Source organism: Mauremys mutica, chromosome 2 (genome assembly GCF_020497125.1).
Source record: "Mauremys mutica isolate MM-2020 ecotype Southern chromosome 2, ASM2049712v1, whole genome shotgun sequence".
Lineage (NCBI taxonomy): Eukaryota > Metazoa > Chordata > Testudines > Geoemydidae > Mauremys > Mauremys mutica.
Window position 1 is genome coordinate 68,362,435 of NC_059073.1, and position 24,182 is coordinate 68,386,616.

Consider the following 24,182-nt stretch of genomic DNA (forward strand, 5'->3'; position numbering starts at 1 on the left):
ACAGCTGACACACAATGCCCAGAAAAAGCCTGAAACCTCAGACTAGAGAAGAGTGGAGGGAAAAGATTGACATTGATTTTGTCAGGCTATGTCTACACTGGCAACTAAGCGACAAAACTTTTGTCTTTCAGAGGTGTTAAAAAAACAAACAAACAGCCTCCCTCTCCCAAAAAGACAAACGTTTTGCCGATGACAAGCACCGGTGTGAACTGCGTTATCGGCTGGAGCGCTCTCCTGCCAACAACGCCAGCATCACTCATTTGGGGGTGGAAGGTTTTTGTCAGCAGGAGAGCCGACGAACAGCGACTACACTGCATGCCTTTTAAGGGCACGGCTGTAGCGATACAGCCCTGTGTGTAGTGTAGACATAGCCTGAGACTTATACCAACTGTTACCATAAGGCCTGGTGACTTTTGTCACAGATACCAGGCTACCTGCACCTCTGACCCTCTCTGGTCTCTTTGAGTTCCCCCCTCTCAGGCCTCAAGCCATCACCTCTTTTGGGGCAGAATCTCTCATTCTCTCATTCGCTCATTCTCAGACCAGGCCCAGGGCTGCAGTCCCCTCTGTACCAACTATGATTACCTCAGGAAGCCTGACTTGTTAGGTTCAACACCTGCAGCTCTCTACCCTCCTGGAGCTAGGACCACTGATAGCCAGTGAGCAGATAGCCTTCTTAAAGCAAAGGGTTGTTTATTTAGAACCAAAGCATTTCAGAGCAAAAGACTGCACAATGAAGAACAGTCTATACCCAGGGCCGGCTCCAGACCCCAGCGCGCCAAGCGCACGCTTGGGGCGGCCTTTTGCCGGCAGGGCGGCAGGCGGCTCCGGCGGACCTTCCGCAGTCATGCCTGCGGGAGGTCCACCGGAGCCGCAGGACAGGTGGACCTGCCGCAGGCATGACTACGGAGGGTCCGCTGCTGCTGTGGCTCCGGTGGACCTCCCGCAGGCATGACTGCGGAGGGTTCGCTGGTCCCGCAGCTCGGGTGGACCTCCCGCAGGCATGCCAGCGGATGCTCCACCGGAGCCGTGGGACCAGCGGACCCTCCACAGGCACGACTGCAAGAGGTCCCCCGGAGCCGCGGGACCGGCGTGCTTGGGGCGGCCAAATTCCTAGAGCCACCCCTGTCTATACCCATGCCTATCTTGCCTAAGGATTACCATTGCCTGGAAGCTTGGGAAGCCCCTGACTGCTTCAGACATTGCTGCAGTCTCTGTGACTGTCTGTCCCCTAGGCGACCAGCTCATTAACAACGCCTCACCCCCCTCCTCAGCAGCCGTCTCTCCAGGGAATCTTTTTAACTGCTCAATGTGCCAGTAACTGAGCTGCAGCCTGAAAGTAGCATTTGCACTGCTAAAGGGTCAGCTGTTTTGTAATCACTCCCAAGTGTTTGTTAGGAAGCTGTTTATCTAAAACCATTGTGTTGTCTTCTTCCTTGTCTATCCAACAGTTCCCCATTAAACTAAAACACCACATTCATACACGAAAGCCCAGTAACCCAATATAGCTATATAATGACTGACCTGATTAACCAGATCCCATACTGTATTCATAAGATTATTACCCATTATCATTTCTAGATCATTACATAGCAGCTGCACATCCACTACAATTCCATCAGTGAAACTGAAATGTTGCTGTATAAAATGGTAAATGTTCTACTTCTTATATGGAAACGTTCATAAGCAAACCAGTAAGTAGGTGGTAGAGAGGCTGAAATACTTCTCTGGTGGATTGTATTTACTGAGGGATTACCTATCCTAAATTCACAATTACTGAGGGGCAATCTGCACTCATTGCTATATTTGTTTTCCACAAGCTACTATTAGTATAACCTTTTATGAGTGATGTACCAGAATATTTGGATGCTAATATCTAAACTGTATTGTTAAATGTATTAACCTTAATTTGGGATAGTGCAGATTATGTATTATATGTATTTTATTACTTTTAAACCAAACTTTTTACTTTTGGGTAATTTAAGCATTATACCCAGAGGTATAGCCACTCTTTCCTTAACCTATTAGATAATTTTAGCATTTGCTTTAATAAAATTTTTAAATCTGCCTGTTAGGTCATCTAGTACTTTACCAGGGCAATGCAGGATTGTTCTCTACGGCGTATTTGCTACTACTTTACTCAGTCTCCTTTCAGATGCTTCAAAAATGGGTCTTCACTTCCTTTGAGACTGTTCCACAGTCTAAGGAAGAAGGAGAAGACTGAAAAAGAATAGTAAGCTATTTTTTGGTCGATTTACCTCTGATATCACAACCCCAACACATAATCCAAAGGTAACAATAATCTGTTACGGGGCACCAACAGAGCCAGAAGGAGGCAGAGAAAATAATGGGGAAATGGAGGATGCAACGAACTACTTTTGATGTCACAATCCCATTGCCTAACAATAAGTTTTCCCTTTGAAATGGGGAAAATCAGCAGAAGTTGAAGTGCAATAGGGAAGAAGCAGACTAGGGCCTGGGCTACACGGGTGCTTTACAGCGCTGCAACTTTCTCGCTCAGGGGTGTGAAAAAACACACACCCCTGAGCGCAGCACGTTACAGCGCTGAAAAGCGCCAGTGTAAACACTGCCTCGCTCCCAGCGCTGTAAGCTAACCCCCACGGGGAGGTGGAGTACCTGCAGTGCTGGGAGAGCTCTCTCCCAGCGCTGGCACCATGACCACACTCGCACTTCAAAGCGCTGCTGCGGGAGAGCTCCCGCGGCAGCGCTATACAGCTGCAAGTGTAGCCATACCCTAGTGCTGATCATTCCCGCCCAGGATGGGCTATTAGTACAGACTGAACTGCTTGCTCATTACTAGAGAGGAAGGAGGAAATCCTGGCCCTATGGAAGTCAGCAGCAACTCTTGTATTGACTCCAGTGAGGCAGGATTTTATCTGAACCCTCAAAGACGGAGGTGAGCTAAACTGGCACAGTAGTGTGGGGAAGGCTCCCTTTCCACTACCTGCCTAAACTACCATTAGTCTGACTAAAATAAAGACTTCCTTCTCAAGTGCTATTAGTACAATAAACTTTCAAAAGCCCTATATTTATTTTATAAAGAAGAAGAAGACTTTTAAAGGAGGATACAATTATCCTTCCAAAAGGCACTTATAGTAATGGAAATAAAACCCACAAATATCAAGAGGTAAATTCTATTATTACTAGTCTATCAGCAAAAACAAGGAGGAGTGCTTGTGGCACCTTAGAGACTAACAAATTTATTTGGGCATGAGCTTTCGTTCTAGCCCACGAAAGCTTATGCCCAAATAAGTTTGTTAGTCTGTAAGATGCCACAAGGACTCCTCGTTGTTTCTATTATTGCTGTAGAAGACATTATTCAAGTGCCATTTCATGGAATGCCACTAGGTGGAGATGTTATGTAATCAGTCACTTTACAGGCAAGTAAGAGGATGCTGAGCTAGAAGCAGATACCTTGCGACTGTTCTAAACTTTTGTTTCCCACTTTCATTCTTTATTATTCAAGTTTCCAACATAGGTTTTACATATTTCACTGATGTAATTGTATCTTCTGATTGCAATGCCATAACAATACAATCTGTTGCTGACCTGTGAGCTACAGCTTTCTTTTCGTATTGCTTTCTCTGGTTCTTTTAATAGCTGATATTAACAGAGATCTCACAAAATATACAGGGAAAAGCAGCAAAAGGCAAAGTGTCTCTTCACCAGAGACATTTGTTACCAACCATCACTGCACAAACAGAAATTATAATAAGCAGCATCTAAGTACACTGCTTATTGCCACTTATTATAACTCACTCCTTTCCCTGCTATGCTCCACTGCTCCTGAGTTATGAGGTTATCACTAACAGTGGGAATAAATTATGCCCATTTTATACACTCTCTCTAAATATTATGGGTCAAATCATGACATTACTGAATGTAATAGTGAGCTGGGATAAAGTGCTCACATATACCCAATTTCATGTTCGTTTACTGTAAGGGCACATGCAAAAATAAGTACAGAGGTGAGCCTACAAAATGACTGTAGATCTTCAGCTTCTTTTAAAAAAAATAAGCGAGGTCCCAAATGACTGATGAGGCATCACTTACTATCTGAATCTTCTAAATTGTCCAAATGCCATTGCTGATATTGGTGGGATGCCAAGATTTGAGCTCCTATTGGCAAGAGTCTGAACTACAATCAAAGCTTAATTTGTTTTGATTACATTTGTATTATAACAGCAATATTACAGCCACTCGTTTTTCCTCATTGGAGATCCAGTGTCCTCATTGTGATAAACTACTCTACTTTTGGTTTTGTAATGTATCACTCAGAAATCAGACCATTGACAAGAAAAAGCAGATGTGTAATGACACGGTCATATAATCAAGTAGCCCTTTTTCAGTAGAATTCCCTTTAAGATTAGACTGAATTTCCATTTCTTGAGAATAGGCCCCTAAAACCTACCATTGAGTCACTAAAGAATGCAAAGAGTAGGTGACTACTCTGAATCCTTACCCCTCTCTAAGCAGAGGGAGTACCCTGATGTCACAACACACACACACACACACACACATACATACTGGATTAGTGCTCAGACTGACCCTTCTCCCTCCCTGGGTTCTTCTTTTATTGGGAGTCAAAATAATAACAACAGAATAAGCTAGGCTGTTCTTAGGAATTCCCTCCAGAACCTCTCTGTCCCAGACCCTAGTCACCTCTGCCCAGAAAGCCACTCCCACCTATTTTTATCCAAGATGGTGCTAGTCAGCCAGCAAGAATGAGTCAGCAGCCCCAAGTTCTAACAGTGTGTGTGTGAGGGGTAGGTGGGTACAGAGTGGTAAAGATGAGAGAGGAACAGTTTCTGAGTCAGGTGGGATGGAAGGATGTTTCTGAGCTCCAGAAGTTCTGAGTCTATAGTGAAGTAGGTAGCATAGGAAAAGGTTCTGAGCCTGGACGTTTAGGTGAACAGGACCTTGGATTTTGAGCCAGAGGGAAGAGTGAGGTCAAAGGGGGAGGGGCTTCAGAGCTATCTGTGAGATGAGTAGGAAAGGATGAGTTCTAGGTTTTGAGCTAAGAGGAAAGAAGATCTGGAAAATGGTGGGGTCAGGCTGAAGGAGATTTCTGAGCAGGAATGGGTTAGGTTAGATGGAGAATCTGATGGGGTCAAAGTTTCTGAAAGGGGAGGGAAATGGCAGAATTGAGTGTAGGTGAGTGGAGAGAATGGACCAGAGTGCCCAGATCCAGCCAAGATCCAACTAAATTGGTGGTGTGCAGATCAGGAGGTCAGAGCTAGACTGGAGGAGGACGAGGGAGGCTGAGACTAATCAGAAACAGCAAAACGAGCTATTGCTGTTTTCTCCTACCCCAGCCCTCTACTGTAACTGTGTCCATGCTTTTCATTTTGACAGTGATAGATGATTGGAGAGGGAAAACAGTCTTTTTCTTCCCATTTTCCTATTAATCGCTCATTCCCAGCCAAAATCTTTCCCTGACTCCCTTGAAAATTTAGTCAATCTGCAGGGAGAGCATTAGGTGAGTAGAGTACCCTGGCAGAAGAGTCAGGGAACTATGGTAAGTACTTGGGGCACCAGCTACCACTGTCTGTATGTTTGCTAGTCCTCTCATGTATTGCTAAACTTGAACTATAAACTGTACTTGATAAATCTACATGACAGATCAAAACACACCTGAGAGACCTTCAAATTATCAACTATTACAGCTCTTTGATTACTTTGGAACCTCTACTGATACCAGCTCAAGGCCATCTCTGCAACTGTACAGATTAATCCTCTCAAGTTTTTTTATGGAGATATCAGTCAGAATGAAGACATAATAGCTTCTGTCCAGAAATGGTTAATTAATAGCTTGCCTAGGTTATTTAAGTTCAATTAAGTAAATTGGTGCCCCTGATCTATATAAAAAGTGGCTATTTGATTTGTCATTTGCATCACTCGGTCTTTAAAGTGTACCAAGCTACTCTTTTTGACTTGAAATTTCACTGTAATTGCCTGAAATGTTAGCAGCATCTTTGATCTGGGGAATAGTGGTGATACTATGCTGTTGTTTTTGGTTTATTCTGGGAATAAGGAGGAGGTAAGGTTTCTTTTTAAACATATCCCAATGCTAATTTCTGTAAAAAGATAGTGTGTGTATATAGCTGAGACAAAACTAGTCTGAACATTGGCAGATTTATAAGTAAAGGATAACAGTGGTGATGGTGTTTGTTCTTTGAAATCTTTATATTATAATGGCATTTTTTGTGTACATAAGTAAAAAAAAAACCAAAATATCCAAGCAGGCTATGCAATTCCATATTTATGACTAACAGAAAACAGAGATACAAAGAAAGGAGGAATCCATTTGTAAATGAGGTTATAAATAATCATAATTTGGGTCTGATTTTCAGAAGTGCTTAGTATGTGCAGCTTCTGTTGAAATCAATAGGATCTGCAGGTGCTCACTATTTCTGAGAAATCAGATCCTACATGTTTATGCTTCTGATATACAGATGACTGTTTTATCCCTTATACCTTTTTCATTTTATTTTCTGTATCAATGTAGTTTAATCTGGACTGTAGCAATATTGAACTCCTACTTTTTATGCTGGTTACCATTTGGCTTGTTTACTGTATTGAGTAAATACTCTCAAGCCTTTATCCTACTGGCATGTGCTCTGTACAGAAAAAAAGGAATTCATGAATATATTTACTATAAAAAAAGTGGCTCTTTGACTTGTCTTTTGCATCACTCTCTGTTTTTAAAGTGTACCAAACTGTTAGCTACTCCTTTCTAGTTGAAACTCCTGAAATTTCACTCAGATTGCCTGAAATGTTAGCAGCATCTTTGATCTGGGGAATAGTGGTCTTCTGTAAGTTGTAGTACTCTTGGTTGTTGGGTTTAGTGTACAGATTCTGAGTGGTGTTGTGGCCTATGCTATACAGGTTAGATTAAGAGGTGATTGTAGCAGGATGGTCTGCCCCTTTGAGGGCCTGCAGAGGTAGGGAGCAGTAGGCTGTGGCATAAAGAGAAGCCCAGCAGGCAGCTTTTGGGAACGAGCTGATCGAACAGGGAATCAGATCCAGTCATTAGCTGCTGCTTAGCTAGATCAGCTAGTTCCCAACACGGGCTTGCTGGGCTTCTCCTTAAGCCACAACTGGCTGCTCCCTAGCTCTGCAGGTGCTTAAAGGTGCAGACTGCCCTGCTACAACAGTCTGGTGGTCTCTTCTGACTTTAAACTCTATGACTCTGACACATATTATTTAAAAGTTATTAGTGACTTACTGTGGGTATCCATATACAGGAATATAGTTGTTTGGATCCCAGTTCAACAAAGCACCTGATCACATGCTTAATTTTAAGCATGTGCTTAAATGCTTTGTTGAAATGGAGCCTTTGGGGAAAACTCCCATTGATTTCAATGGTGCAGGATCAGATCCAAGTGGGATGTGCAAACAACAATACTGTAATACTCTTTCTTTGGAGGGTTCAAAGGGCTCAGCATTCAGTGTGCTAGAGAGAATTGTGCAAGCCAAAGACAGACCAAATAAGTAAAATAATCCCATCTTTGTGTCTCTGGAGGTCCAAATGACGCTTGTTCATCCATCTTCAATTCCTCCTTTCTTTCTGTCCATTAGAACTGTTAGTAATAAGCTTTGTTTTTTATACAGTCTTAATTGAGTGTGCATTTGAGGTAATGTTATCTATTTTAGAATTTGCAGAGCAATTAAGGGCTCAATCCTGATCAACTAAGGGGCTGATTCTTGCAAAGTGCCATGCATCCTCAACTCTCAAGGGGTATTGAGGACACTGAAGCAACTATCAGGTGTTCAGCAACTCCCAGGATCAGGCTCTAGAGGGGCTGACCCTACACTACTTCAACTGGAACAGGGTCAGGCCCTAGGTGCTTATTGCCCAATAAAGTCAATGAGAGCTGAGCCAATGACTTTAATGAGAGCAAGTGTGGATTCTTACTTACAGAAACTACAAACCAGAAATTCTAGACCTCATTCTGCAAAGCATTACTCACATGAGGATTGCCTATTTGCCTGAATAATCCCATTGAAGTCAGTGGGACTACTTGCATGTTATAAGGAAGAGAATGACAATTATTTTTCACAACACATTTTCAAAAGAGTGGTTGTCTTTAAATTTTCCCATGAAAATTTTTTATAGTTTCCACTGAAGAGCTGAAAACCAAACACCTTTCATATTCAAAACCCATGTACAGCAACCATTTTGGTTTTCAGTATAAACTTTTAGTGTCCCAAAAAAATGAATCTCAATTTGTTTGTTTTTTTAACACAGATTTTTTTTATTTTATTTTTTTTAAAATATAGAAATTTTTCAGGTTTCTATTTCTTGTTGAAAAAATGGAGAGAGTTTCTACCAAAAGTGAAACTTTTCCTGAATATTTTCATTTGTTTCAAAAAACATTTTTTGGGAGACCAGCTCTCTATACTCAGCTCAGGATGGGTTGGTAAGACTGGGCCCTACAGCAGATTACCTACAAGTCAGAAATATCAGCAGACAAGTTGTCAGGAAAAAGCAAATAAAATGACAAAACCAAACAAAAACCGAGTAACCAAAAGATAAAGCAAATAAATGTCCCTTTCATCATGCCATGAAAGCTGCCAAACTAGGGCTCTGGCAGACTGTCCTGAGAAATCAGCTCAGGTAGTAGAGCTCCTGTACTGAGCCAGATTTGCCACAGGTCCTGAAAAGTACTGGGATGGGCTCCAACAAGAATATCCCAGGCAATATTAACTGCTGGGACAGGGTATTTATTTAAGGCACAATTACTTAACTGCTTGCAATGAATAGAATCTTACATTTAAAATGGTGAAAAAGAACCTACCTAAATGTAAAAAATAAAAGCTAGTGTGATATAGCTTAAGTACATTTTTTATTATTGGATTCTAATAAGGCTTCTGTAGGCTTAAGGTCATTCTTTCTAATATATTATAGACCTCACAATGGATTTATTATGAAAAGGAGGGCAATTTTCTATCAACACTGATAGAAACTAATGTTATAAATAGGCTGGTATCACAATCTTATTTAGCTGGCCAAGCTGAAGGACAGGTCTTAATTTATAACCCTAATTTGTAACATTTGTTTGTAACTTGTAGGCGTCCAGGAGAGCCGCCAGTGGAAAATGGGCTACTTCCATATCTGGGCTGCGCTTTGCAATTTGGTGCCAACCCTCTTGAATTTCTCAAAGCAAGACAAAAGAAATATGGGCACATTTTCACTTGCAAAGTGGCTGGAAAATATGTTCATTTTCTCACTGACCCTTTTTCATACCATTCAGTGATGCGCCAAGGAAGGCATTTGGACTGGAAAAAGTTCCACTTTGCTGCTTCTGCAAAGGTACTGCTTTAAAATGACTGTAGTATTTTAACATTTTAATATTTACTATGAAAAAATCAACATGATCAAGTCATTCTGTACCTAGTTAAACTATATGTGACTTTTCAGTATGTCTGCCTGTCTGAAAGATAGTTTGTCTCCTGTCTCAAATCATAGAATATTAGGGTTGGAAGAGACCTCAGGAGATCATCTAGTCCAATCCCCTGCTCAAAGCAGGACCAACACCAACTAAATCATCCCAGCCATGGCAATGTGTCAGATACTTTATTCCTTAATATAAATAACAATGGGTTTTGCAAAAACAGATTTAGGTTATCCAAGAATAAGGTGACCAGATGTCTCGGTTTTATAGGGACAGTCCCGATTTTTGGGTCTTTTTCTTATATAGGCTCCTATTATCCCTCCACTCACTGTCCTGATTTTTCATACTTGCTGTCTGGTCACCCTATCCAAGAATGACATTAGTCATGTAATATCACAAAAATACTAGAGCAAAAGTACAGCACAAGATGGTTTGCACTATTGTGAATTTATATTGAATTGACTAATTTTAAAAACAAATGTGCTGCTTGTGAAAGATGCCAGATTAGCAGCCCTGGAAACTGAAATCCTCTGTATATCCACAGATCAGGTCTGGCATAGACTCCCATCAGTACAAGTTTCTTCCCATTAGCCTAGCATTGTTCTTCAGTCACTAGTTGGAGGGATCACCTCTAGAAGTCTCTTTCAGGGCCATTCAAACCTTGGCCTTTCTGCCAACAGAATAACAGTTATAGTGTTGGCTGTGTAATGTGGAAGCCTGTGTCCTAGAATCTAAATTCTAGATTAATCCACACACTCATTTCACTGAGGACTTTTTCTCACTATTGAAAAAGCAGCAAAGAGTCTTATGGCACCTTATAGACTAACAGACAAATCACTTTTGATTTATTCCTTTATTTGCCCTGCAGTGACACCCTGAGAAGCAAATATACCTCTATAAAATAGAATGTGTCTTTACAAATCAGTTTAATCTTATTTCAGACCACAAACACTAAAATGCCTTAATCATAACTCAGGCTATGTCTACACTGCAGTTGGACATCTGTGGCTGGCCCATGCCAGCTGACTTGGGCTCGTGAGGCTTGGGCTAAGGGCATAGGCGGTAGGTATAAGAGGCTCGTGGAGACTAAATCTCCCCAAATGGGGCAAGAAGTGATGGATGCGACACACCTCCCTTTGGAGTCAGGCTGGCCGGCCGGCTTTAGAGCGCCGCTGCTGGAAGCTTCTGAGAAGCAGGGGCGCCACCAGTGCCTGGACTGTGGCCCTTCCCATGCTCTTCCCCAAGGCCCCACTCCTACTTGGCCTTTTTCCCCATGGCCCCACACATGCTGCACCTCTTCCTCCTGAGGCCCCACCCTTGTTCCGCCTCTTCCTGCCCTCACTCTGCCTGCCTCTTGCTTCGCTCTGCCCCTGTCGCTTGCCCCTAAGGCAGGAGGGGGCAGAAAGGAGTGAGCGGTGGGCGGGAGGCCTCGGGGGAGTGGGTGGAGAAGAGCGAGTGGTGGGTGGGGGGCCCTTGGGAGTAGGGGCAGAGAGAGAGTGGTGAGGTGGGGTGTCCTCAAGAGAGGGTGGCAGAGAGGAGCAAGCAGCAGGCAGGAGTCCTCAGGAGGGGGTCCTTTGGGGAGGGGGCAGAGAACAGGGGCCAGAGGAGCAAGTGGCGGGTGCAGGGCCCTCAGGGGAAAGGGCAGAGCGAAGTTGCGAAGAGGCAGAGTGGGGGGCGAAGTCTCGGGCAGGGTGACCAGATAGCAAGTGTGAAAAATCAGAACATAGGGTGGGGGTAATAGGCACCTATATAAGACAACACCCCAAATATCGGGAGTGTCCCTATAAAATCGGGACATCTGGTCACCCTAGCCTTGAGGGGGAAGAGGCTGAGCAGGGGGAAGAGCCTCAGGATGGAGTGGAGGATGGGGCCACAGTTCAGGTGCCGGTGCCCCCTCCCTCCACCCCACCACCTGCTAGGGAGCTTCTCACATTCCACCTATGGCTAAGGGGCTGTTTAATTGCAGTATAGATGTTCGGGCTTGAGCTGGAGTCCGAGATCTGGGACACCTCCCCCTGGCCTCACGGAGTCCTAGAGCCCGGGCTCCAGCCCAAGCTGGAATGTTTACACTGCTGCTAAACAGACCCTTAGCCCCAGTCCTATGAGCCCAAGTCAGCTGGCATAGGCCAGCTGTGGGTTTTTAATTGCAGTGTACACATACCTTATGTGACTATTGCATGGTGTCACTACACGGCAGAGTTCAGGTTCCTGGAGTGCCTTCACTGTGAATTACCATACCTTAATGTGTCTAGTTTTATTTTGAATTAAACTTCAACTCAGTTGCCTGGGTTTGTAATGCTTGTTGTGGGAACAAATACAATATCCTTGTAATTTTGTTTACTGTTAAGTTGCTGAAATGTACTCTCAAGCTTCACTGCAGCTTAATATCATTTTCTATCCGTGCTTTCATCCAGTAAGGTCCCTATCTTGCAAGCTGCAGAGTGTGTTCACTCCCTTTAATGACAATGGAAATTGAGGGCACTCAGCACCTCCCAGGAGATGCTTAGCACTTTGGAGAATTAGGCCCTAACCCTTTCAAAAACTATCTGGTCAACTAAGGGCCCAATCAAACTCTTATTGAAGTCAGTGAAAAGATTCCCAATGGGAACTAACTGAATCCCTAAGGATATGTCTACACTGCAATAAAACACCCATGGCAGGCTTGCGTGGCTTGCTGTGGGGCTATGAAACTGCACTGAAGATGTTCAGGCTAGCTGATCCAGGCCAGTCATGGATGTTTTACTGGAGTGAAGACATACCCTAAGTGATCATACTTATTTATTTATAAGCATATAGCATAGACTATTTTTGTGTGCTTATTTAATACTTACAAAGACTTGTGGCCAATTATCACTGTACAGAGTTGACAGTTCTTACTATATGTCCCTGCGTTAAGTTATGAAGATGACATATTGGCTATGATTTCCCTTGTAAATTATTATTTACCAAGGTTGTGATGATCCTCATTTATCTTACATGCAATTTATTTGGTGGCAGGCTTTTGGACATGGCAGTATTGACCCACGTGATGGAAACACCACTGAAAATATGCATCAGACTTTCATTAGAACCCTGCAAGGTAATGCCCTGAATTCCCTCATTGAAGCTATGATGGAAAACCTACAATATGTCATGCTGCAATCAAGTACATCTAAACTGCATTCCAACAACTGGGTATCAGATGGGCTTTATGCGTTCTGTTGCCGGGTGATGTTTGAATCTGGCTTTTTAACGCTTTTTGGCACAGAGTTTAATTCAACCCAAGACAAGAATCTATCTCGGCAGGATACCCAGAGAGCACTTATTCTAAATACTCTTGAAAACTTCAAGGATTTTGATAAAATTTTCCCAGCCCTTGTCGCAGGCGTGCCTATCCATGTGTTCAAGAGTGCCCACAATGCACGGGAGAAGCTGGCAGAGGCTCTACTCCATGAGAACCTCAGAAAAAGGAACAATATCTCTGAGCTCATCACTCTCCGTATGTTCTTAAATGACACTATATCGACTTTTGATGATAAGGAAAAAGCAAAAACCCACCTGGCTGTACTATGGGCTTCACAAGCTAACACAATACCTGCTACTTTCTGGAGCTTGTTCTATCTTATAAGGTAAGTAGCAGTGTTTGCAGTTTCCAAGCCTTGATTACACTAGGGCTCCCAACATTAGGTCCAGTGGGACATTTTTAGATCATTTCCCTAGAATAGACAAGGTTTTATTGCACACTTTTGTTTATCTGCCCATCTGTTGGATTTGCAGATATATATTGGCTGCTTTACAGAAAAAAAGATGATAGGCTTCTGCAGAGCCTATATTGATGTAGCACTGTTGAAGTTAATGGAGCTATACCAATTTGCACCATCTGAGGATCTGACTAATAGGTCCTAATTCTTCACTCTGCTACCCTGTTTTTACTCTGGTGTAACTCCACTGCATCCAAATCCCCTACATATCTTAAAAAAAAAAATCTCAGGCTAAATTTCTAGATCTGTACTTTTCAAGATGAGACTTTACACCGCCTGCCTACATTTCTGTGATAAATTGACTTAAAATTAAAAAACACTGTACCTACCTGCTAATGATAATGATTGAGCTTTAGCTAGCACATTTCATTCAAAAATCCATAAGGGGTCTATTAATTTTACAAACATTCTGATCCTGAAGTCCTTGGGCTCACGCATTGATTTCCATGGAAATTCTGTGCCTCCCCTCCCACCCACCCCCCGCCTAAGGACTGTGAGATTACAATCTGTATCTCTGTTTACAATCATGTCATCCATTACAAACATCTGTCATATCTGTATGGAAGACCAGAAAGTGAAGGATAAATTATTTAATTTAAACTACTGGGAGGTGGGTTGTGGTTTTTTGTTTTTTTTTTGGTAGGCAGAATGTAATTATCTAACTGGATACAAGCCAGGGCAGCTGATATTGTGGTTGTGATCTATATCTCTCTTCTAGATTTTTTAGCTGCAATGGGACTATCACTATATTCCTTATTCTTGGCATTGCTTAACTGAGATGTCATTATTTAACAGCATTATACACATTAATTTGGTCTTGCTCAAAATTGGATACTGAACCAAATCTTTGAAGACCTTTTCAGTGTTTTGAACAACCAGGATTTTTCCAATATAATAAGTACACTTACGTTTACTCTAGATTCTTACGTAGCTTTTTTGTTTTACCAGGTTACATCCAGGGATTAATGAACTACACTGTAGACAGGAAAAAATGAATATCATATTTAACAGCAAACCTTTTGTACATTACTTAAGTTACAAGTAAGAAATATTTTTGTTTCTGGCATATTGATTTTAGGAGCCCAGAAGCAATGAAAGCAGCTACTGAAGAGGTGCAAAAAACACTGGGAAATGCTGGTGAAAAGATCGACTTACATTTGCCATCTATATCCTTGAATCGAAACCAACTGGATAATATGCCAGTATTAGGTATGGTCCTCACATGTAACAGTACCAGGAACACCCAGATATTTTTCTATCTATAGTCAATAAAACACGTGCTATGAAATGCTAAATGACTATCCAACAGCAGGATAATAAAGCTACACTATATCCTTAGTTAGCAAAGGCCAAACTTTTCAGCAGTCCTGATATCTGTGGTGTGGAGATTATCATAATTTTGAAATGAATCCCATTTTTCCCCATGTAATTTCATGTATGAGTAATGCTTAAGTACTATGTCATGCAGCACCAGTGATCTATAGGTAAGTCAAAGTAAGGTTGTATTTTGTTCTTTTAAAAGGGCTAAGATCAAACAGAAGGATCTTACCATATTTGGAGTTGCAACTAATGCTTGAGGAATGTTAAACAATGAATTTCTAACATGTCTAAAAGCATTATTATTATGATACATATCTTTTAAAATATGGGTAACATTTTCAAAAGCACCCAAGTGACTGAGGAGCTCACTCCCAAGTCACTTAGGCCCCTGTTAATTTCAATGGAAGTTAGGAGCCTAAATACTTGTGAGGGTCTGGGCCTTACAGCTATTGAAATTGTTGCTCTATAATTACTGGTGGGGGGAGGTTCAATGTAACTTTTTTTAAAAGCATTGTTTCTTTTTGTCAATATCATTCTCCTCCCTTGAGCACTAAGGCTTAGGAAGATACTGCCACACTATTCTGATTTTTTTTCCCTCCGCACCTTTCTCCATTGTCTTTATTCCATTCCACATCTCAGTGCAGGATCATTCCCCAGTCTCAAGTATTTTGTGCCTCCAGTTTCTAATGTTTCGCTGGGAGGAAAGTGGAGTGTCTTCCCAAGATGATCTGCACAGAGAGTTACCTCTGCACAGATCTCACCACTCCCTCATAGGGCAAAGAGGTGTCAGCCACCTCTGCTGCAGTATCCTCCCATCCCCACAATCCTTCAGGGGAGTAGGAGCCCACACCTGGAGAGTGGTTGGGTAGGGGAGAGCTGAAGGTAGGGCTAGGAGCTGCATATTGAGGGACTTGCAATTTCAGGCGGTGGAACTGTTTCTTTTTCCACAATGGTGAGGCAAATCCTGTTGAAGAACAATTCTAAAGGGAGGCCACAAAGGGATCTTGTCAGTTTTCTCCCTATCCAGCCCCTCTCCTTGTTTGTTTCCCTGGGAAGAGTGATCCAGGACAGTTTTCTTTTTAGGATCAAATTGACTTTTAAACACTTGAAGTCGGCATGATAAACAAAAATAAGTCTACAAACTAGGGTCCTTGATTTCAAAAGGGAAAACTTTAAAATATTAAGAGAATAAGTTAGGCAAGTTGACTGGACTGAAGAGCTTGGAATTAGTTTCTGCAACTTTGTCTTAAAGTATCTGGAGCCTGCATCTCAAGAAAGGGGGGGAAAAACTCACAGGGAAGGGTTGCAGACCAAACTGAATGAGCAAGCATCTGAAACAGGTTATTAAGAGAAATCAGAAAGACCACAAGGACTGGAAGAAGGGATGGCTTGGCAAGAAAAGCTGTCAGGAGTCACTGAATGAAAATATGCAGCAGGTTTAGAACAAACAAAAGGAAGTACTTCTTCACACAAAGCACAGTCAATGTGTGGAATTCATTCCCAGTGGATGTTGTGAAGGCCAAACATATAACTGGATTAAAAAAAGAATTAGATAAATTCATGGAAGATTAGCCATTGATGGACCTTTAGCCAAAAGACTCAGGGTCTCAGCCCCAAATCTGGTGTCCCTAAGCCTCTGACTGCCAGATGCTGGGACTGGACAACGGGATGGATCACTTGATTGCCCTGTTCTGTTCATTCCCTTTGAAGCATCTGGCACTGGCCAGTGTCGGAAAACAGGATACTGGGCTCGATAGACCATTGGTCTGACCAATTATGGCTATTCTTATGTTCTTACCTCTTGGAAGTCTGGAAGTGTAGGGATAAAGTGAGATCTTCCAAAAGCCAAGCAGAGCTGGATGTTGCAAAGGAAATTAAAACCAATAGTAAAGTGTTCTTCTTTTCTTGTTTCCTTTTTTATTTATGTGGCTAAAGAAGTGGGACTGCTAAACCCTGAGGACAGGGTGAAGATTAACGATAAACTAGGTTTGGCCCAACACCTAAATGAATACTTTGCCTCAGTTTTTAATAAGGGCATTGATGAGGTTGGGGCAGTGGCACGTTGGCTAATGGAAACAAGGATATGCAAGTAGAAGATACCAAATCTAGGTGGAAGCCAAACTCAGACAGGCTAATGGGATCAAATCAAGGAGGCTGAATAATCTCCATCCAAAATTATTAAAGGAACTGGCACATGAAATTGCAAACCCAAAAGCAAGGATTTTTAATGACTTAATAAACTCTGAGGTTGTACCCTATGTCTAGAGAATTGCACATATAGTACCTATATTTAAGAAAGGGGGAAAAAAATTGAGCCCGGAAACTATGGCCTATTAAGTTTGACCTCAGTTGTATGCAAAATCTTAGAACAAATCTTGAAAGAGGGAGTAATTAAAGACAGAGAGATAAATGGAAATTGGGACAACACACAACATGGTTTTACAAAAGGTAGAGCGTACCAGACCAACCCAAACTCTTTCTTTGCAAAGACAACCAGTTTTCTAGGAAAAGGAAATCCAATCTACCTGTATTTCCATAAAGTATTTGATACAGTTGCATATTGGAAATTCTTAGTTAAATTGAAGATGGGGATTAATATGAGAACTGAAAGGTGGTTAAGGAACTGGTTAAAGGGGAGACTAGAACGGGTCATGGTGAACTGTCAGGCAGAATGGAGGTTACTAGTAGAGTTCCTCAAGGATTGGTCTTGACTAGTCTTATTTATTCTTTCATTAATTACCTTGGCACAAAAAGTGGGAGTGTGCTAATAAAATTTGCAGAGGACACAAAGTTGGGAGGTATTACCAAAGCAGAGGAGGACCAGGATATCATATAAGATTTGGACAACATTGAAAACTGGAGTAATAGAAATGGGATGAAATGTAATAGTGCAAAGTGCAAGATCATGAACTTTGGAATAATAAGAGATTTTGCTGTAAGATGGAGACTTATCAGTTGGAAGCAACAGAGTATTTGTCCATCATAGGATGACTATGAGCCGCCAGTGTGATGAAGCCATGAAAAAGGGTAATTCAGTCCTAGGAAGCATTAGGTGAGGTACTTCTAATAGAGTTAGGGAAATGTTATTACCATTGGTTGGGGGCTGCCTAGGCTGGCAGTAATGCCTAGTGCCAAGTGTCCATGGCCGCTCTGCCTAGCAGCTACAAATCACAGCAGTCTTGCCCAAAAGCGAGAATTGAGGGTTGCTCTGCCTAGTGGCTATAGTCCCAAAGGAGTGGGGGTAGGCCCCCCCCGCTCTACTGGGGCCTGACCTAGGGACCATATATGTGGCCTAGGATCTGGTACACTTACTCATGCCCCCTGGGTTATTTCCTACTCCTGTTCCCTGTACTTCCGCTGCTGTCACAGCTCAGTCTTGGGATCCCCCTTAGCATCCTCCCCAGTTCATCTCCGGAGCCTCTTCCCATGGTGACAGTGAGTTGTCACCCTCAGCTCCTGCAATCGACGGGCTTCCAGCAGCTTGCTTAGGAGGCTTGGTCCCAACAGCTTGGTGTTCTGGTGACTTCTCAGTAGGAGACTGCTGCACTCAATTGCTCTCCTCCCTCAGACAGCCCAGACTGAGCTGAGCTGCTCCTTTCTGAATGCCACTGCAACAGTGTTCCTTACTTTATACTCTCTAGTGCTTTGTCCAACAATGGTGCTTCACCAGTTAGTGGTCTGTTATGTATTGCAGGCTCTGGTGATATTTAACCTATACATTTTATGCTACAAAACAACACAAATGGCTAGAACTGGTGTGTGTGTGTGTGTGTGTGTGTGTGTGTGTGTGTAAGTAAATAAAATAAATGCAAATGTGCTATTCATATATGTATATATAGAGGCATAATTTCCATATTATAATAAAATAGTTTCCACAGTAAATGAAATTTGATGGTTGCAAACAAAACTTAGGGGAATTCTTCTCTTTATCAACCTCTTACGCTGTTTTCTTAGCTCTATTCATTTTATAAGTTTCCTTCTCTCCATAATATTGCATGTTATAGAAGATTACAGGCTATTACCCTCCCCCCCTTTCAAGGGGATATATAAATTCTTTTCATATTAATCCTTTCCTTTTTCTCTCTACAGATAGTATTATCAAGGAAGCAATGAGGTTGTCCAGTGCATCCATGACTGTCAGAGTTGCTAAGGAGGATTTCACTTTGCACTTGGATAATGACTCCTACAACATCCGCAAAGATGACATTGTAGCTCTTTATCCTCAGCTGCTGCACTTTGATCCAGACATCTATGCTGATCCCTTGGTGAGTAATTACAGGAACATACAAACTCCTTGTTCCAGGAGATGTTAACTGCCTGTTAATAAGGCATCTGGCCTCAGTGCCCCCGGTGCTTGGTGCTTCACTCTACCACACAGGTCCTGGATTTATGCCTGGGAACTCCCTGAACAGGCAGGGATGGGGAGTGCAGTGGAGGTAGCAAAATCAGCACTGGCCTTCCATCACTGTGAAGAAAATTCTTTGGCTGAGCAAAAAAGTCATGTTGATAGGTTTAAGGCAGTTCCATTCAGCCTTCCTCAGCCAGAGAAAACCACCATGTTGTGGTGTTTCAAGTGAGGACAAGAGAAGGGGAAGTCCTTAAGGACATACAGTGGTGATGAGAGAAGTGGGAAAGTCTTCCAATTTGGACACATGTACAAAAAGCTAGATTGTAGCTGTTCTCTGTGTGGGTCAGTAAAAGACAAGTAGAGGTGTGAAAAGCTTTCCAACACTACTGCCCCTGCACAGGGGCTGGTATTCTGCTACTCCAAGTGCAAGAGCTGATCAGGGTAAGGGGCTTTGCGAAGGCTAACCTCTCCCAAAAGGGTTTTGAGGACTGGAGGCATGGCCAGCTACGGAGGAGGAGCATACTGTGCATTGGCTGCTCTTCCCAGGAGGCATTGTGTCAGTGCGGTTGCACATTCTCCCGGCCCTGCATCATCTGGCTCTAATAGACATTAAACTTTAAACTTTCATTACAGACATTCAAGTATGATCGCTATCTCAATGAGAATGGAGAAGAAAAGACTATCTTCTATCGCAATGGTCACAAGTTAAGATATTATTACATGCCATTTGGAGCAGGAGTAGCAAAATGTCCTGGAAGATTATTTGCTGTCCATGAAATCAAACAGTTTTTGACTTTGGTACTTTCATACTTTGAAATCGAGCTTCTTGACAGCAATGTGCCGTGTCCTTCTTTAGACCAATCCCGAGCAGGGCTGGGTATTTTACAACCAACTAATGACATTAGTTTCAAGTACAGATTAAAATGTCTGTGAATATATAAAACATTTTACCTATGGGGGAAAAAAAAATCAGTATCGAGATTATCATTGATCTAAAACCCCCAAACAGATTACACCATAATGCTAATGCAATGTGAACACCACACAGTGCTGGTAGGGATTACAGAAATGGCTGTTTTTCCTTTCACCAGGGTTATCATAGGCAAACTGAGATTTTTTGTATTGGGGAATCAGGCATACATTTTCTTTATTGCCAGCAAACACAACTTCTTCCTGTGAATGGAGTAAGAATATTGCCCTCTGAGTTAAATTATTTCCCCATATTTGCTTGTAAACAATTTTTTTGCCATTTTCACAGATGAAAGGTCTTATTTTTTTCATTATTGCAACATTTTTGTTGTATAATGGCAGGACATTTTTGTTTTGTACCTGTGGAAAATGCTTTATGTTTTCATGAAAAACTAGCACAATTTTTGAGGAAAACCTACAAAATGTTTCACGTTTTAGTGAAACTGCACCAGCTTGTACTATATTCCTGGTGTGAGAATCTTTTCACAAAACTCGAACCACATGGGCATGAATCATATTGACTGATGGAAATGCTTCTGTCAGTTGTCTGCCGTTTCATCATTTTTCAACAATCCAATGTCAAAGCACTGGGGTCAACCATGATTCGTTTGGCTATTCTATACAATTTTATTCATTTCAGTGTTCCAAACACTGGGTATTTAACATCATACAAGATCAATTAAATTTGGATTGATTTTTTAGGAAAATTTCTTCAGGGTATAAGAGGTGGTTTTGTGGTCATCTGTCAATGAAAAGAACACATGAGAATCTAATCTATAATTGGGTTTCCCCATTCCTTGTTTTTAGGGATTGAAGGTCTGATCTTGCAACCCTTACTCATGAGAGTAACCCCTGTCCAGGAAGAGATCACACAAAGAGCTCTCAGCCATTTCCAAACTCCATATACAGGCAAATATTCCATTACAACTAGTAAAAGTTATTTCTGGAAATTTGGGATTGAGCCCTAAATCTGCTTTAGATTTTCCGTCTGCTTCCCTTCTCACTAGTCTTTTTATTTTGAGTATTCCTGGACAAAGAAAAAGAAAAGATTCTGCTATTTGTAATGATTTATTATCCATATTTTGTCTAATTTTATTTACTCACTTTTCATTTTCAAAAGAGAACTGGTAAAAGCAGAAAATGACATCATCACTTCATGTTTACTTAGTGTTTTAACTGTTATGTACAATGTAAATATATTTTAATTTCTTATTGTAGCTGATATGGTTGTAACCTTAAAATATGGATTATTTTCATAGTTTTTCAATCATATGTATAATGTATAATCCATTTACCATACATTGCTGCTCCCACCTAGAGTGCATTAGAAGTACAATAGTATGCTACTCATTTGCAGCCTGGCAGGCCTTGCTGCTTTTACAGTATGGCTCCTTTCCTCTTTTTTTTTTTTTAAAAAGAACTTTTTAAAAATCAGTGTTCTGAAGTTGGTGGAGGCAGTGGGATATGGTATGCAGCATATTCTTCCACTATGAAAAATAGTAACTAGTAGAATGAAAACAAAAAATAACGAGGAGAGGCTATGAAAACACTTCCTCTACTATTTTAAATATATTTATTGATAAATCAATTTTGCTTTACTTTTACTTTATTCCAGGTTCCCTGGAACATTCAACCTCTGTCTTCCTTCTCCTATCTCCTTTAATTTAGCTGTCTTTTCAGCAGCACTTTGTGGCCTAACATGCTACTTTCAGTTCACTTTGTACTTTGAAAACTAACTTGGAAGTGTTAAACAGTTGCTAATGTTGGCCTACATCACCACCTTCCACAGAGATACCTATGGGAAGGAGAACATAAGAACAAATTCTCTCCCAGAACTCCATGGGAGACAGGTGCAGGGTCTGCATCTTGTGGAATGGGTATTGATTTTAGCCCCAAACTCTGCTGATTGCGAAGAATCCACAAGAGGCATGAAGGCCTGTGTTAGCTCTGAGGACCTAGTAACTTTTGCCCTTCCACTGTTTCCTGGAAGTGCAGCTCCACTGGAGACAGCTATCGGGCTTTCCCCTGACCATGCCTGCCTCTCTTACAGGAGTTTCACACTGTACAGAGGGTGTGTGCATTAAGGTAGCATAGCCCCAGGGTCTATTATCTTTTCTGGAAAATGTCTCTGGGTAATGTCCATGGGAGGGTGATGCACCATTTCCCTCAGTCTTTCAACTTCTTCTCCAGCTTGCCAGTTCCTACTACCTCTCTCCTCCTTTTAGGTACCTGTCCCAATAAACAGTCCTGCCTAGGGTTTGGGGATGGGGTGTGGTGCCACAGAGGCAACCAACCGCCCCATACATACTGCACAGTACCATGTTACATAACAGTTCAGTTATAAGTAATTTAGTCACCCCATACCTCAGGGCTGGCTCTTAAATGCTCCTGCTAGTGCTTCTCTAGCACTTAAGAGAGCTCATGTTCCCGTTTAGGCACTGCAAAGCTCCCTGAAGCCAATGGAAAGATGCCCTTTGCTTTCAGTGAGCTTTGGATAGCCTTAACAAGCAGAGTACACCAGAGACAACCTACATATGCAAATTGGCACCATGGTTTCAGCAGCTTGGACACTAAGGAAAATGAACATCACTTGAGTAAAGCATTGTAAAGAACACATTAAATGTACTATTCATGAACTAGAATATATCTGATACTGATTCAAATGCTAAAATAGCTGTTGCTACCTATTAAAAATCTAGATGAAAAAGTGCTTCCTTGCAACTTTCATATGCCCTCCAACATTTGTGCTGGAAATAATCTGAATTGTATTTTTTTTTTAAATTTCATTCCAATTAAAATAGTTGTAAATGTGATTTCTCTGTGTGTGGGGTTTTTATTTATACAGTTGTGAGTTGGGCTAAACCTTGTTATAGGTCATGCATAACCACTGTCCTTGAAGATAGCTGTGAGAGAATTTAAACCCCCTTCACCAATACAAAAGCATATGAGTTTACTCAGAAATTTGAACTATGCTGGCTAAGGGCATTTGCTGGCCATTACATCATTTGAGTAAGGGGTATGTGGGTGCATGTGTATGTGTGGGTTGTTTGGATAAAGGGTATGTGGGGGTGGGGGTAAAGAGCAAGACAGGGAGAGAAAAGCAGAAAGAAAACCAAGCAGGCACAGCCTGGAAGCACAGCACGTGGCCCTGGGAGAAGCCTGGAGAGAGGCCTTGGGTTGGGATGCTGGCTGAAAAAGACCTGGACCTGTAAGCAAGGACACTGTCTCCCATTCAGGGCCGGCTCCAGACCCCAGTGCGCCAAGCGCATGCTTATAATAAATAATAGGAGATATACCAATCTCCTAGAACTGGAAGGGACCTTGAAAGGTCATCAAGTCCAGCCCCCTGCCTTCACTAGCAGGACCAATTTTTGCCCCAGATCCCTAAGTGGCCCCCCCCTCAAGGATTGAACTCATAATGCTGGGTTTAGCAGGCCAATGCTCAAACCACTGAGCTATCCCTCCCCCCGCACCTGGGGCAGCATGCCGCGGGGGGTGCTCTGCCTGTCGGCAGGTGGCTCCGGTGGACCTCCCGCAGGCATGCCTGCGGATGGTCCACCGGAGCCGCAGGACCAGCGGACCCTCCGCAGGCACGTCTGCAGGAGGTCCACTGGAGCCAGAGCCGCCCCTGCTCCCATTGTTCAATTCCTCCTTGTTCAGGCAAATAGGGCTTTGTAATTCTTTGCAAATAAACAAAACTGCATCAAAGAAATACCTGATTCTCATCAGGTTCCCCTCCTATCTGGAACAACTCACAGCACCACAATTTGGTCCAAAGTGGTAACAATACTGTATATTAGATAACTTTGCTCTAAAAATGAGTCCCCATAACATACACAGCACTGAAGGAAGAAAAGGAATTATATTAAATCCAGATCCAATGTAGAATGAATCTATGTTAGCATTGGGGCTGAAATGGTTGCGGGGGCTTAAATGCAGCTAGCACTCCCAAGACATTTAGAAGCTGTGGCTTTGCAGTTCTCTCTCGTCACTGTACCCATGAACTTTGTTTTAAAAATTAGGTTGTTAAATAAAATTCTAGCCTGAGATTAAATCTTTAGGGCTCTCATAAGGATTTAGCTATTCTGGCCAACACTATTTTAAAAAAGGTCTATTTTGTTTAATGATATTGTTATTCATGGCACAATGACGGGGGGGTGGAGGGGTGGCAGGGGACTAAGCGTCCCCGTCCCCCCTTGGTTCTGGGCCGGAGCTGTAAATATGGGCAGGCCACCCCCCCAGTCAAGATGGAAGGAAGGTTGGGCCAAATATGAGAGGCACTATGACTCTGTGCATCATGTTGCAATGACACTGATTCAAATTTGGCCCAGCCACTGCCCTCCTCTCCCCCATTATGACAGAGGAGTGTCTGGGCCAAATAATAGT

At 42.2% G+C, this 24,182-nt stretch overlaps 1 protein-coding gene across 8 annotated transcripts in view; it reads left to right on the forward strand.

The window, feature by feature from the left end:
• The window catches only part of LOC123362980 (cytochrome P450 7A1), a 41,739-nt gene extending 19,152 nt beyond the window's left edge, over positions 1 to 22,587 (forward strand). For 7 of the 8 annotated variants that reach the window (XM_045003592.1, XM_045003588.1, XM_045003591.1 and 4 more), the window contains 5 exons: positions 9,097 to 9,337; positions 12,417 to 13,027; positions 14,238 to 14,368; positions 18,569 to 18,744; positions 19,461 to 22,587. In XM_045003592.1, the coding sequence (XP_044859527.1) occupies positions 9,281 to 9,337; positions 12,417 to 13,027; positions 14,238 to 14,368; positions 18,569 to 18,744; positions 19,461 to 19,760 (1,275 nt within the window). In that variant the 5' untranslated portion in view covers positions 9,097 to 9,280 and the 3' untranslated portion in view covers positions 19,761 to 22,587. Of the gene's footprint in view, positions 1 to 4,642; positions 6,062 to 9,096; positions 9,338 to 12,416; positions 13,028 to 14,237; positions 14,369 to 18,568; positions 18,745 to 19,460 lie in introns of those variants that run through there. The other variant, XM_045003584.1, reaches the window with a different exon arrangement.
• The last annotated feature ends 1,595 nt before the right edge of the window (positions 22,588 to 24,182 follow it).